Raw genomic sequence first — 14,934 nt, forward strand, 5'->3', positions numbered from 1 at the left:
CAAAACTGACAGTTACAGCTATGACTTGCAGGGGCATGATGGAACTTGTAGTCCTGTGGCTCTCAGGTAGCCTACTCCTGGTTTGGTGTGTTTACTATGTGGTGTTTTAGTATGCAATGTGCTGGTTTTTAGTCCCTGCTTTGTAGGGAGAAAAAAAAACGCACATTACTGCTATATGAAGAAAGCCCTGTGTTGTTTATCAACACAGAGCTCTCTTCTGTCATTCGCTCAGCTGATCATCGGATCCCATCCATAATTCATTGGTTGTGACCCACTGATCAGCTTGTGCTGCAGTCAATGACAGCACAGTCTTCCGGGTCTAGAAGAAAGCCATTACGTAGCGGTATGTGATTGTGCCTATACGAGCCGACCTGTCACAGTAAATGTACTGCGGCGGGTGGGCAAGTGGTTACAAACTTCATTGGTATGGGGGAGGGAAGGAAGGATACAGGCAAATAAACTGTCAGTCTACCAGCCCTTTAACTTCTTCACTGTTGTGCGCAGAGCTGCTTGTGTCTTGACTGGAGCCCCCACAATGCATCTGGCCAGAGGATTGCCGCTGGGTACAGCGATGGGACCATCAGAATCTTCAGTGTGTCCAAAACCGAGATGGAGATGAAGATTCACCCGCACCCTTGTGCTGTCACCGCCGTTGCTTTCTCCCTGGGCGGTAAGCGACCTAATAACCCGTTGTGGCCTAGGCTAGGCTATAGCAGCAGCACGAATGACTGCAATGTGTCTGATGATGCAGGTGAAGTGTTGATGTCGGGTGGAAAGGACGGCTTGATGGCGATCAGCAGCACCCGTACAGGAATGACCGTCCGAGTACTAAATGATCACAAAGGATCCCCGATCACCACGATACAGTGCTCACGCAGAAGGGTAACTATTGGCATGGAGATATTGTCTGAGGTCGCTGCCGGGGCGCAAATGGGGGACTTTACTAAAACTGCTCCAGACAGAACCTGGAACAGCTGTGCATGGCAGCCAATCAGCTGCTTTCTTCTGCTTGTTCAGTTAACCTCTTCCAGTCCGGACACTTTCACCCCCTTCCTGTCCAGGCCAATTTTCAGCTTTCAGTGCTATCACACTGAATGACAATTGCGCGGTCATGCAACACTGTACCCATATAAATTTTTTTAGCATTTTTTTGAGACAGATAAAACTTTATATTGGTGGTATTTATTCACCACTGGGATTTTAATTTTTTTTGCTATATAAATGAAAAAGTCCAAAAATTTTGAAAAAAGTGTTTTTCTTATAAAAGTTTGCAAATAAATAATCTTTCCTCATATATCTCGGCCAAAATGTATTCAGCTATCTTTTTATTAAAAAAAAAAATAACCCAAATTAGTTTATAACCAAAAATTATTATTTTTTTTACATTTTTAATTTATTTTTTTATATTATTTATGTTTTGTTTTGTTTTTTAACATACTGTCACCCTAGCAGTACAGTGTCACTGTACTACTTGTGGGGGGTGATGAAGATTTTTTTTTTTTTTTTTACACTGATTGCTTTTACACCCATAAAGGCTGTAAAAGCAATAATTTCTCCTTCTCTCTGGCTGCATTCCTGCAGCCACTGAGAAATACTGTGTGAGCTGTGATTGGACACAGCTTGTCACATAGTACAAGGCTGTTGTGAATAGCCCTGTACCATGTGACCTCTGTGATCGTTCACAGATTTTACTAGTAGTAAGCAATGTCAGAAGTGACATCTTGCTTACTACTATTCATGTGGCCACTGATTGGCCAATCAGGGATCACATGAATCGGGACCTCACACAGAGGTCCCGCACAGCAATGAGTGTTCCTCCGGACACACTGGGCACCAGATTGCGGTGCCATACGCTCCCAGGGAGCGCACACAGGCCGTGAATGTGGGCATCGTTTATAAACGGCAACCCTCTCCTGCACTGCTCCCGTCCGGCTGTTTATGTACATGGGCCGGGCGGGAAGAGGTTAAGCTTTGCAAACGAAAGATAGAAGCTAATTGGTTGCCATGCGCAACTGCTCCAATCTCTTTGCTCCAGTCTTAGTAAATTCCCCTCAAATTATTTTTTGGAGGTGAGGGCTGAAACTTTAGAAAACTTTTTGCTTAGACTGAAGTTTTCTTGTAAAGTTGTCCCCTTACATCATAATGTTTTCTGTTTGTGTAGCCTGAGGAACTGGGCCTACCGGGAGGAGAGGTCTGGTTGGCTGCGAGTCAGGACAGGCGTGTAAGCGTCTGGGCTTCTGATTGGCCAAAAGATAAATGCGATCTGTTGGATTGGATGAGCTTCCCAGCTCCGGACAGTGAGCAGGTGAGACGGGAGAATTTTAAATGTGTGTTTAACCTCTTTCCAACCCCCGTTCCCAACACACCCACCCACTCCATTCTACATTCCCTGTGCCTGAAAAGTTGTTCAATTCTTGTCCATTTTCGCTGCAGCAGAGTCCTGGAGACCACCATATAGTGCAGCTGGAGGCCCTGCCTGACCAATGTGTAACTACAGATCATGCAATCACCTTCAAATTAATCTGACCTCCATCCCTCTCTTCAGTCACGGTTGTACCGGCTCCTCTCCAGGACTGAGATGGCTTACACTGATTTCACCGCACACTGTGAGCGTCTCACAATGTGCATTAGAAGCTGCAGCAAACCAGATGTAGGCTGTCTCATTTCTTGGCTGGAGGACTTCCAGCATCATCTGGCTCTGTCTACCTTCCTGTCCCTGGCCTGCTCTTTTCATTCATTAGATTTTAATTCTTTCAATCAGAGAGGCTCAGAATGAAACACGGGCATGATCTAGGGCAGGCCACATAAAAATGCAGTCTGCTTAGGAACACACACTCTTCCAGACTGACACCTACCTGTCAAGGCATTTTGATAATAACTTCTCCCAGGAACCAGCCCACTGCTGGGGGCTCTTGAGAGGAGTACTAAGGCAGGGTGCTGTGATTTTTTCAGTAAGCTTGGTATAGCACCCTGCTGGCCCCTCTCATCGACCATGATTTGCCTGCATTGCATATGGAAGCACAGAGACCCAGTGATTTCATCACTGGTTCTAAAATACGGTATATATAGAAAGCAGGTTTTATGAACATTTTCATTATCATGCTAATAGAGTGATGGAAAAGGCAATGCAAAATATTGGCAGATTTGATTTCAGCTTTAACAAGACTTGGCAAACAATGGAAAGTTTGTGCGCAGCAACATATTTCCTGCTTCCTGTTACATTTTAGCATCTTCTTTTCTATAAAAATGATGAAAATGAAGCCCCAGTGTGTGCTTAAAAATGTGTAGAAATCATTAGTATGCAAAGTGGTTAAAGGATAAGTTTACCGTTTGGACAAAAATAATAGACACTTTTTTTGCAGGTGCATTTATTATTTTTGTCTACAGGAGCCTGGAAAGCATTTCACCAATGATCCGTAGATCTCTGATGCCATGCAGGTCTCCTGCAGACCTGTCAGAATATCTGCTTGCCGTATGGGATGCAGGGGATGTGCAGGGTGTAGGGGATGTGCGGGATGTAGGGGATATAGGGGGTGTGCGGGATGTAGCGGGTGTGTGGGATGTGCAAGGGATGTAGGGGACGTGCGGGATGTAGGGGGTGTGCGGGATGTAGCGGGTGTGTGGGATGTGCAAGGGATGTAGGGGACGTGCGGGATGTAGGGGATATAGGGGGTGTGCGGGATGTAGCGGGTGTGTGGGATGTGCAAGGGATGTAGGGGATGTGCAGGAAGTAGGGAGTGTAGGGGATATACGGTCAAGCAGATATACTGACAGGAAGCTTCAATGAACTACCACGGTGCTCCTCAGCACCATGGTAGTTCACTGAAAACTACAAGCCGATAGCCGCTATAGCTGCCGAGACTTGTAGGCACTCATTCACAGAACTCTGTGAATGAATGACACGGCGTGTGGGTGGAGCCCCGCACGGCCATGCTGGTTTCAAATTTGACAGATAATACGGGAAAAGTCTCCCTGTACTATCTGTCAGAGGGGGGGGGGGGGACACAGTGGGCGCAGCTATGGGAGCATGTTACATGTTCCACCCGAAAAACAGGTGGAATGTGTAACATGTTCCAAAGGTGAATTAACCTTTTAAATAGCTATTTGTGAGTAAACCAGTGCATACCACAACCTACAAATTTTGGGCTGGGCACCAAGAATTGGATTACCCTGGGACTTGGGGCTTAAACTGACACATTTATAGTACAATCTAGATTGGTCTAGAAGTAATAATTACATCCTTTTTTTTCCATCATAAGGACCCCGATTCGCCCTTGCCCACCTTGGCAACATTTTGCCCGTGGCAGTCGGGCACCGTGGTGTATACTGGATTTGGGTTGGAGAAGGAAGTTTTGTTTTATGCCCTGGCTCAGAAACAGGTACTGTACCTTGGTTCTATCAGCTATTTACTCTAAATTCAGTCTGTGCAGAGAAATAGGAAAGCTTCCTTTGCTGTCTTGTGCTTCGAAAAATGCTGTCTGTCTGGCTGTCGTGCTGATTTAAGAATATCAGGTTCAGTACTTTTGAATTACTGGCAGGGACATGTATACTGACCCTGAGTTCAGACACTTCATTGGCTGCATGTTTGTTTTTTGGGGTTTTTTTTACTGATCAGAGACTCAGAATGTATTGGAGCCAGAGGTAGCCAGGCAGGTAGCATTTTCATAAGCACCTGCAGTTTCCTGGCACAGCAGTTCCACCAATTGTCGCTATCCTCTGGGCCTTTTCTTCTTCTTTTTGTCTGGCTTTGCTGTATTGATCTGTGTGCTCACAGGACTTCACTTATTTGTCTTGTTCAGGTTCTGCTGAGGATCCCTCTGGACCACTTTGCCACCTCCCTGTCTATGTCCCCTGCAGCATCACTTCTTGTCATGGGCAGTGGCGGTAGGTTCAATACGTTTTAATGTCATTGTGGACAAGTCAAGACTATAAATTGTGCCTCATTCTGCCGTAATATTGATAGGCTACATCCTCTATATACTGGTGACGGTTTCAATACCGTGCAATTTTACACCTTCCTCCCAGGCCATTTTTCAGGTTTCAGCGCTCTCACACTTTGAATGACAATTGCGCGGTCATACAACACTGTACCCAAACTAAAATTTTATCATTTTCTTCACACAACTAGAGCTTTCTTTTGGTGGTATTTAATCACCGCTGGGGTTTTTATTTTTTGCTAAATTAACAAAAAAAGACCAAAAATTTTGAAAAAAAAACACATTTTTCTTTGTTTCTGTTATAAAAGTTTACAAATAAATAATTGTTCTTCATAAATTTAGGCCGAGATGTATTCTGCTACATGTCTTTGCTGAAAATAACGCAAATTAGGATGTAATTTTTAGTTTGTAGGAAAGTTATAGAGTTCACAAACTATGGTATAGATCTGAATATTGATCAATTCTGAAGTACTGACAGCCAATCTAATTTCTTGAGGTCCAAGAATGTCAGAACAGTACAGATATCCCCCAAATGTCAGAACAGTACAGATATCCCCCAAATGTCAGAACAGTACAGATATCCCCCAAATGTCAGAACAGTACAGATATCCCCCAAATGTCAGGACAGTACAGATATCCCCCAAATGTCAGGAGAGTACAGATATCCCCCAAATGTCAGGACAGTACAGATATCCCCCAAATGACCCCTTTTTGCAGAGTAGACAGTCCTACGTACTTCATAAGAGGCATGGCGAGTTTTTTGAAGTTGTATTTTTTTGTCATAATTTTTCGGAAAATGAAAAAATTAAAAAAATTATTTTCACTTTTTTTTTTTTACATACTGTCACCAGTGCAGTACAGCGTCATCATATAACTGGCATGGCGGTGAACAGGGACACTGACTGGTGACAGTATGAAAAAAATATATATATATATTTTTATTTTTTTATTATATTTAATTTTTTATTACATTTTTTTTTATTTTTTTTAAGATTTTTTTTTCATATTTTACTATGACCAAAGTAGTACAATGTTACCATCGCACTGCTGCGCCGCTCTTTATTAGCGCAAACTGCGCATGTGCGGGAGCACGCCAAATGGCGCGCACCCGGAATGCAGCAACACTTTTGAAGCCACCAAACGGCCATTGGCCGGGCGGCTAATGGTTAAAGCTGAACTCAAGGTAGATGTAAAAAAAAAAATGTTAATGAATACAGCTTTTTTTTCATAATTTCCTCTTCTAAATGTTTGTTTTTTTTACCTGATCTTGACTTGGTGTCAGCTTTTTACAGCGGAAGGAGCCAAACAGTTGTGCTGCAGTGAAAGGTGCATGCTGATAGGAGGAGAGAGCAGAGTGACAGGGAAATGAGCACAATCTTGTGCTTCTTCTCCTTCCTATTTTTTTTTGTTTTTTTACTGTCCAGTCACAGGCTGGGGGAGGGACAACCGTTAGGTGTTGCAGGCTGGGCTGTATGGCAGAGCTGTTTATCTCTCTTGACTGGATTGACAAAAAAACAAATCCTTTGACAGGTAAAACGGCTCCCTTGTATGTATTTAATCCTTGTGTATAGTGATTTGCGCAGGGTAAATGACAGGTGCTCTTTACTAGAATGTAATGGTGACATCTCTCTGATCACACTTGAGCACCGATTTTTGTTCAATTTTACTTGTATTCCTCGCCATGGCACTCCTTTCTTCAACGGACCTCCGTTTCCTTTTGACAGAGAGGCTTCTGCGTATCATCGACACCTCGGCTGGCACACAGCAAGACTTCTCTGCACACGACGACTGTGTACATCTATGCCGAGTATCTCCAACAGGCAACCTGCTCTTCACCGCGTCCTACAACCAAGTGCTTGTCTGGGATATACAACATTCATGATTGGTCAGATTGTTGGATTTATAAAGTATAGCAGCACAGCGAGCTGTTGTAAGGTATAAGCAGTAGTAATCCGTAGCATCCAATCAGAATTACATTTTAGAGGCCGTGTGAGCAGAAGATGATTTTGTGATTGGTTGCTGTGGTCCTTTTGACTTTCCATACCACCTGTGCACCAGGGGCAGACTGACCATTCGGGTACTCGGGGTCAGCAGGGGGCCCCATGAGATGCCCGATACCTTTTTTTCGTAGGCTTTTTCGGTGTGGTTTTAGTGTGGGCGAGGACACAGGGGCCCCATGATCCCCTGTTGCCCGGGGGCCCCTGAGTTGTCAGTCCGCCCCTGCTGTGCACTTGGGTACTACATATGGTTTTATACTACTCCTTCACTAACCGGTATGAATGGACCCTTTAGCCATCCATAGGACCTGCAGTCACTCTGGGTGTATTGAAAAAAGCGAAAATCACAGCAAATGTCTCTAAATAGCTTGGGAATTGGTATTCTATAAGGCCATGATCTTTCTACGGTTGACTTCATTGGCTGCTTTTTTATTAACATAGGCTGCTGTTCTTTTTATTATTATACAGGATTTATATCACGCCAACAGTTTGCTCAGCGCTTTACAATATAATGGGAGACAATACAGAAACAATACAGTTCAATACAAGAGGGATTTGAGGGCCCTGATCCTGGGAGCTTACAATCTAGGATACTTCTTATACATTACTTTCTTATACATTAGCTACCATACATATCAATTACCAAAGGGTATCCCTTTGAAAAACTAGGCACAAATACACACTAGAATAGCTCGTGTAAATGCTGAAAAAAAAAAAAAATGTTCCCATAGAGAGCTGAAGGTTTCTAATGATCAAGCTTCGTAGTCTAGTGATAAAAATGTTGAAATTCTAACTTCAAAAGGCTAGAATTATTTAATTTTAGTATTTTTTTTTTTTTTAAGTTGTGGAAAAAGGTTGTTAAAGTTTTTGTCGAGTATTTATTTCCTTTTGTGACCGTTTTCGGGAAGTTTTTTCCTTTACTTCCTGCCTCTGTGACACCCTAGAAGAAATGGAAGGTATGGATATTCCTGGAACAGGAAGTCACTGGGTAACGTGTCCTATTGGAAAGTGTTCCCATTACTTCTTGAGTAAAAATCCTGACCATTCCTAAGTCAACGGATACATCGCTGTGATTTATGTGCGATTTCTGAAGATTTTATTGCGACTTGTAAAGATTTTCAACGATTTCTTGCGATTTTCATTCTATTCTGTGTTGTGAAATCGCAATAAACTGCAGAAAAAGTAAGGCAAGAACTGCTTTAGAAATCGCGCTGCAGCAAATTGCGCATGTTAAGACACTCACATTCATTAGGTGCACATTCAGTTCGCAAATCGCACCAGAAACTGCACCAGTATGAAGGAGCACTAAATCTAGGTTCACATTTGTGCGATGCAGGAACAGATGAAAAATTGCGCTTGTTCCCAAAAAATGTGTATGCCTTTTGCAGGCCGGCCAGATTCTTGATAAATTTCCCCCTTGAATTTGTTAATGTGGAGCACAGAGCTTTGTGGCAGAGAGCTGCATTGGATCAGCCATCTTCAAGTGTTCACCTTTTCATTTTCAGGTGAACTAACACCGCCCTTCCCATAAGGTCCTCGCTATACTTACCTCTGTGGATGCTGAGCTGGCAGTGCCCATGTAGCCGGTGTAGCATTCCAGGGATTTGAAAGCCCTGCTCTTCTCCCCCTTCTCTCTGCAGGGCTTCTGGGACAGATCAGAGTGATTCTGATTGGTCAGCACCAGCACAGAGCCATCACTCTGGTCTGTTCCAGAAGCCCTGCAGAGAGGAGGAGGAGAAGAGCAGGGCTTTCAAATTCGGACATCTGTACAGGCTGCATGAGCACTGACAGCTCCACCCACGGAGGTAAGTACAGCAAGAACAAAGGGGGGGATGGGGAGGGTGCACGGTGTTCGCTCACCCTTTCAGAAGAAAACACTTAAAGCATGAGCTAACGCTTTAAAATCCCTAAACTGGGCATAATTCTTTACCACAAACCCTAATGAAGAGGGACCCCCACGAGTCCATGAAATGTGTTTGAATATTTCAATGAATTTTTATTGTGGCAAATTAAAGGCCTACTAGACTTACTAAATGACCGGCTGCACTCTCAGCTTTCTATTGTATGTTATCTCTGTCCAGCTCCTGCAAGTCATGCTAGTTTCTAGACAGAGAAGAACACCACGTCATCACGTACACTGACCTAACTGTCACTGAACTCGCACTGCTTCCATTTAAAAACAGCCAATGGCATCCTCTGTCACTGGACTGGAACCCCAGCTGTGCCACATATTAGCCGATCTGACGGGTTCCCTTTAGAGTGACCCCATCACTAGTATAAAAATACTGAAATAGAGGCTCCCTGTTGAGCGAGAAATGTTCAGATTTACCTGTCCTATGGGCGGCGACAAACTTCGTTCTCTTGGGTTCACTGCTTTGGATGCTACGTCACTGTTATGTCCTTTTAATGACGTAACAGCCAACAGATGCAGCAGGGGGCATGCTACCCTATGACCCAAAAACATACTCCATGAAATCTTTTTGTTGTGTTTTCATTTTTTCTTTTAAATACCAATAAGAACATATTTAAATATATATTTGTAACAGGATATTTTTAAAAGCGAGGAACGCTGTAGTGAGACCAATCCTTTGTGAATACAAGTGCCTTCTGTACATATGTTGTAAACATTGTTTTGCCGTCTGCTTGGAACAGGACCTGGAAGCTGGAGCCAGTCTCTTTAGTAGCAGTGCCTACTACAGCGATCTCCAAATTTCAGCGAGATCCCACAGGACATGTTTATATTGGTCCAAGCTGGGACATTGTGAATGCAAAAATTATCCATACCTGGAATTCGGCTTTAGGCTCTTTTCAGATGGGTGTTCTGATCAGGTCTGTCTAACAGTTCTTTTTGTTGTGTTGTTTTTTTTTTTTTTTTGTTTTTTTTAATACCAATAAGAACATATTTAAATATATATTTGTAACCGGATATTTTTAAAAGCAAGGAAAGCCGTAGTGAGACCAATCCTTTGCGAATATAAGTGCCTTCTGTACATAAGTTGTAAACATTGTTTTGCCAAAAACTTTTATTTAAAATTTTATTTGTACATTTGAATTGATGAAATATTTTAAATTTTTTTTTTTTTAACATGTTCTGTTTTATTACGTTTTAGCTTTTGATAAAAAAAAAAGTTTATAAAAGTTACAGGTCTCTTGAGTTTTTTGTTTTCTTATACATGTTTGATGCTCCCGGACTTGTCCTACCTGACCCTGCACAGCGTACAGGATCCAGAGTGCGGTCACAGTGCAGATGTGCACCAAGCAACACCTGTGGGAGGTATTAGAGTGCATTCAGACCTGCCTGATTACACAGCAGGACTCTTCCATAGTGACAGACTCTTAACATTCAATTTTAGGCAAGGCTATTTCTGCATAGTTGCCTTGGTCCAGGACCAATGTAGTGTAATGGCAACTTTGGGAATTCCAGGAAAACTCTGGGCATGAACTTGAGGATTAACAAGCTTTTATTTACCAGCTGGTTGACCTAGGCAGACTCGTGTCTGCAAGCTCAGTGTCTTGAAAAGCATCTTACATGGTGTATATATCAGCAATTACATCACAATACATATATTTCCTCTTTACTTTTTGTACCTTTTTAAAATACATTCTGAGCCGTTCAGGATATAGCCTTTGAGGATTCACATTTAGATAAAATATCACCAACTGAAAGTTTAGGGTGTCAGCTGCTAGACTGGAGCACATTGCAGAACCAGGTCATCAGCTCACTTCATCCCCCTCATTTCATGTGGAACAAACGGATGCTTTTAGAAATGTTAAAGCTTAAAGGGGAACTCTGCAATATTTGGGTGCTGCCACAGTAGGACCATGATCTGTGCCTGGAAGATCCCCCTGGAAGCTGGAAATCACTGAAGTAGGCATGATTACTACCATAATAATTGCCGCAAGCTTCTGAGTCTCATGCTGAGCAGATTCCTTCAATTTAGTGAACACCGTGATGCCACCACCCCGCCTCTCCATCTGCTTGGAACAGGACCTGGAAGCTGGAGCCAATCGCTTTAGTAGCAGTGCCTACTACAGCAATCTCCAATTTTCAGCGGGATCCCACAGGACATGTTTACATTGGTCCAAGCTGGGTCAATGTGACTGCAAAAATTATCCATACATGAAATTCAGCTTTAGGCTCTTTTCAGATGGGTGTTCTGATCAGGTCTGCCTAACAGTTTGTTTTGTTTTTTTTCTCAGGCGGACCTGATCGGACCAGCAGCTACAAAAACTAGCTGCTGACTTTCAAAAAAAACAGACATTTACCTGTTCCTTTCTGAATGGTCCCGTAGTCTTCTGGGATCTGTCACATGTCCCAGAAGACTACGGGGAGGACAGCTTCCGCTTCTTCTGATTACCTAGGTGATCGCAGCGGAAGTGGGAGCAGGTACCTGTCAAAATTGGGTAACCACAGCCGGTTTCCTACTGCGCATGTGCGAGTCACGCTCAGGGCTGGTGCTTCCACTAGGCAAACTAGGCGGCTGCCTAGGGCACATTGCCATCTAGGGGTGCCTGGGCACATCACTGGCCGGCACTTTCTCTGTGGGACGCCGCTACATCATGAATGATCCTTCAGCAGAGGGGAGGAAGAAAGGACAGAGGAAGATACTGGGTGTCTGGGGCCAGTGTAGTAGCTGAGCTGCTGCTCCTTCCAGTATTCCTCCCAGACTCGGTCTCTTACTGAAAGCAGGGTGGCGGCTGCTGATCACTGTGGAGTTCCAGCCCTTCTCTTCCCATTCATTAGCTGAGGCGGAGCTGCGCCTGCAGAGGAAGGTAATGTCTGACTGATGTCTCGTGTCTGCGCGAGTGTGACCCAGTCGCTTGGCCATCCATCACATGTGCAATGTGTCAGTGAGTGATGACATCATCACGATCCCACAGCCTGCTCTTCTAGTGCCTTCTGGGCCTGCTGGTCTGTGTCAGTGTTGGTGGTAGTGTGATGTGTTGGATCTGCCACTGTGTGGGATCGCTTAGTTGCATGCTGTCACAGCGTTTTACCTCCCCCCATTGCCTGGGGAATTCCAGCCTGGGGTCTGTCCATGTTGGTGTAGATCCATCATCCTCCACTCACTGCAACTGTCACCCTGTCACTGCCAGCCACAGATAAAGTCCATCTGTGACACTGATCTTGTCTTTAATATTTGTACTGGCGGCATCTTATGGCACTTACTTTTGCAGATTAAAAGAAATTTAGCAATTTCATGTTTTGTTGATTTATTATTTTCTACTGTTATATTTTTTTTGGGTGGGGCGCAAGTAGCTGGCCTTGCCTAGGGTGCAAAATAGTCTAGCACTACTCCTAGTCACGCTGTGCTTTGTGAATGGGCTACAGTCTTCTGGGACCTACGAAGTGTCCCAGAAGGCTGAAGAGGGTGGGGTCAAACTTCCAGGTCAATTCATCACAGGGAACTGAGCCAGAAGTGGGAGCGGATCAGGTACCCGCTCCCCACAAAGGTGCCAAATGTGACAGCATGGGGGGAGGTAGAAAAGCTTTCTCTTTGGGGTGGAGTGCCACTTTAAAGTCAATTCACTAAAAACGCCCACCTTTGTTATTTATCACCTGGTGTCTGCTGGCGGTATTTTAGAAATATACAAAATAACAATTCGGCTAGGTTCACACCTAAGCAGTTCGTGTTTGGTCTGTTTCTGCAATGATTTTTGCAGTGTGTTTTTTGATGCGTTTTGCATTTTTTTTTCCAGCTGGTTGCTGGGCAGATTAACTGCATCAAAAACACACTACATGTATTTCTGCAGTGTCTCCATTGAAGTCTATAGAACCAAGAACGCAATGTTTGTGAAAAGTCCCTGAGAAGAACTCTGCACTGGCCAGGAAGTGAAATGCATACAATGTATCAATGTGAAAATGTCCTCTGAGTTCAGGAATGGAATAAATTGTAACATTTCATCAGATGGAGATCATTTTGTGAATGAAAGCACATTAGAATGTTTCAGTTTCACAACAGTGCTGTGTGCCTTCTGCTGCCTGCAAAAAAAATTTGAGAAAAAGCATGAAAAATAAAATGCAAAATTTTAAATTTAAAAATCGCAAAACATAAATATTTAATGCATTCAGTAAATAACACTTTTTTTTTTTTTTAGTGAATTGACTACTTTAGAAATAAAGCATGAGTTATTTCAACTCAAAAATTAATGCGGTATTTATCTCTTCGTGAATTGACCCCAAAGAGAAGGTGTATCTCCCCAACTGAGACACAGACACCGATAAAAACCTGACAGAGGTTCTAATCCCTCTCCACTCTACCCAAAAATGAAAAAAAAATGCTTTTGGGTTTCTTGACCCACGGTTCACATATATGTGGCCGTGCGGGCCACGTTTTGTACGCGTACGAGATTCCATTCATTTGAATGGACTCACGTGCCTGTGACACGCAGGTTAGAAGTCCCTGCACTTCTTTGGAAAACGCAGCCCTTGCGGGAACCTCAGTTCCCAGTACGGTTGCGTTTCCCAGTCCGCATTCCTCTGTGCGGGTGGTGCTGCTGCTGCTGCACAGATTTTCATGTGGACCCCAGCGGCACCACCCGCATAGATATGAACCTAGGCAGAGGTAGGCAACCTGCGGCTCTCTAGCTGTGGTGGAACTACATTTCCTATAAGGCATTGCAAAGATTACAAAACTGACAGTTACAGCTATGACTTGCAGAGGCATGATGGAACTTGTAGTCCTGCAGCTCTCAGGTTGCCTACCCCTAACCTAGGGTCAAACAGGAGGTAAGCCTACCACCCTCTGAAAAGTAAATTATGCTGGATCACTTTTCAGAGGGCAGCATAGCAGCGGTGATTGAGGCTCAGGAGGCACTGACTTCCCAACACATTTTGACTGTAACTGTTTTGGTAATCTGTTCTGATTTTAAAATTTGGGATCAGTGCTGGTCCATAAGCATTACCTATGATGCACCAGCCTGATTCTAGAATATTTATTTTCTTTTGTAACCTGGAGATACATGTGTCTGTGAGACGGCATGTAGACTATATCTATAGGGTGATGGCAAAGGTCTAATGCGCTTATCATGAGTCATGGCATAAAATAACCTTATCACAGGGAACCATCCAAAGCAATGGAGGTGCAGCAGCCGAAACACACAAGAGGGAACAGACACTTGCTTTCAGCCTGATTCCACACCCAAGCATGAAATGAGTGTTGGTTCAGCTGGTTCGGGGTGTATCTACATGTTCTGTCCTTTCCAATTGTGAATGGGGAGCAGCCATCCATCACACCCAATGCTGCAGGCTAACCTCGCTCCATAGGGCCTGCAGCAACATGCATGGTGGTGTGCACTGACAGGAGCTCAGGGAATTTTGTTTGTTAATGAGACTTACGGGGCATTAAGATGCAGTTAGTTGTATTTAATTTTCCATTATACATAAAAGAAAAACAGCAAGTGGTCTGTCTGGTCTGCCCCCTTCTTGGTGGGGTTTGTCCTGCCTTTTTCATTCTAATGGAAAAAAAAATTATATATATATATATATATATATATATATATATATATATATATATATATATATAAATCCTAATACTTTAACCACTTCCAGACCGGACACTTTTACCCCCTTCCTGACCAGGGCAATTTTCAGCTTTCAGCGCTATTACACTTTGAATGACAATTGTGCGGTCATGCAACACTGTACCCAATGAATTTTTTACCATTTTTTTTTAGACAGATAAAGCTTTATTTGGTGGTATTTATTCACCGCTGGGATTTTTATTTTTTTTGCTATGTAAATGAAAAAGTCCAAAAATGTTAAAAAAATAGTTTTTTTATAACATTTTGCAAATAAATAATATTTCATCATAAATCTTTGCCAAAATGTATTCCGTTATCTTTTTAGTAAAAACAAAAAAATCCAAATTAGTTTATAACCAAAAATTATAATTTTTAAACTTTTTTTTTACATTTTTATATTATTTTTTATATTTGTTTTATTTTTTTTTTACATACTGTCACCCTAGCAGTACAGTGTCACCATGGTGACACTGTAC

At 43.0% G+C, this 14,934-nt stretch overlaps 1 protein-coding gene across 1 annotated transcript in view; it reads left to right on the forward strand.

Moving 5' to 3' along the window:
* Positions 1-10,072, forward strand: part of WDR90 (WD repeat domain 90) — a 68,558-nt gene extending 58,486 nt beyond the window's left edge. The window contains exons 38-43 of the mRNA XM_089657501.1: positions 505-670; positions 752-882; positions 2,162-2,305; positions 4,260-4,379; positions 4,800-4,884; positions 6,662-10,072. Coding sequence (XP_089513627.1) covers positions 505-670; positions 752-882; positions 2,162-2,305; positions 4,260-4,379; positions 4,800-4,884; positions 6,662-6,819 — 804 coding nt within the window. The 3' untranslated portion in view covers positions 6,820-10,072. The remainder of the gene's footprint in view (positions 1-504; positions 671-751; positions 883-2,161; positions 2,306-4,259; positions 4,380-4,799; positions 4,885-6,661) is intronic.
* Positions 10,073-14,934: the final 4,862 nt, after the last annotated feature.

The sequence above is a fragment of the Staurois parvus genome, unplaced genomic scaffold (assembly GCF_062004578.1).
Source record: "Staurois parvus isolate SC_StPar_1 unplaced genomic scaffold, SC_StPar_1.0 ptg001005l, whole genome shotgun sequence".
NCBI lineage: Eukaryota > Metazoa > Chordata > Amphibia > Anura > Ranidae > Staurois > Staurois parvus.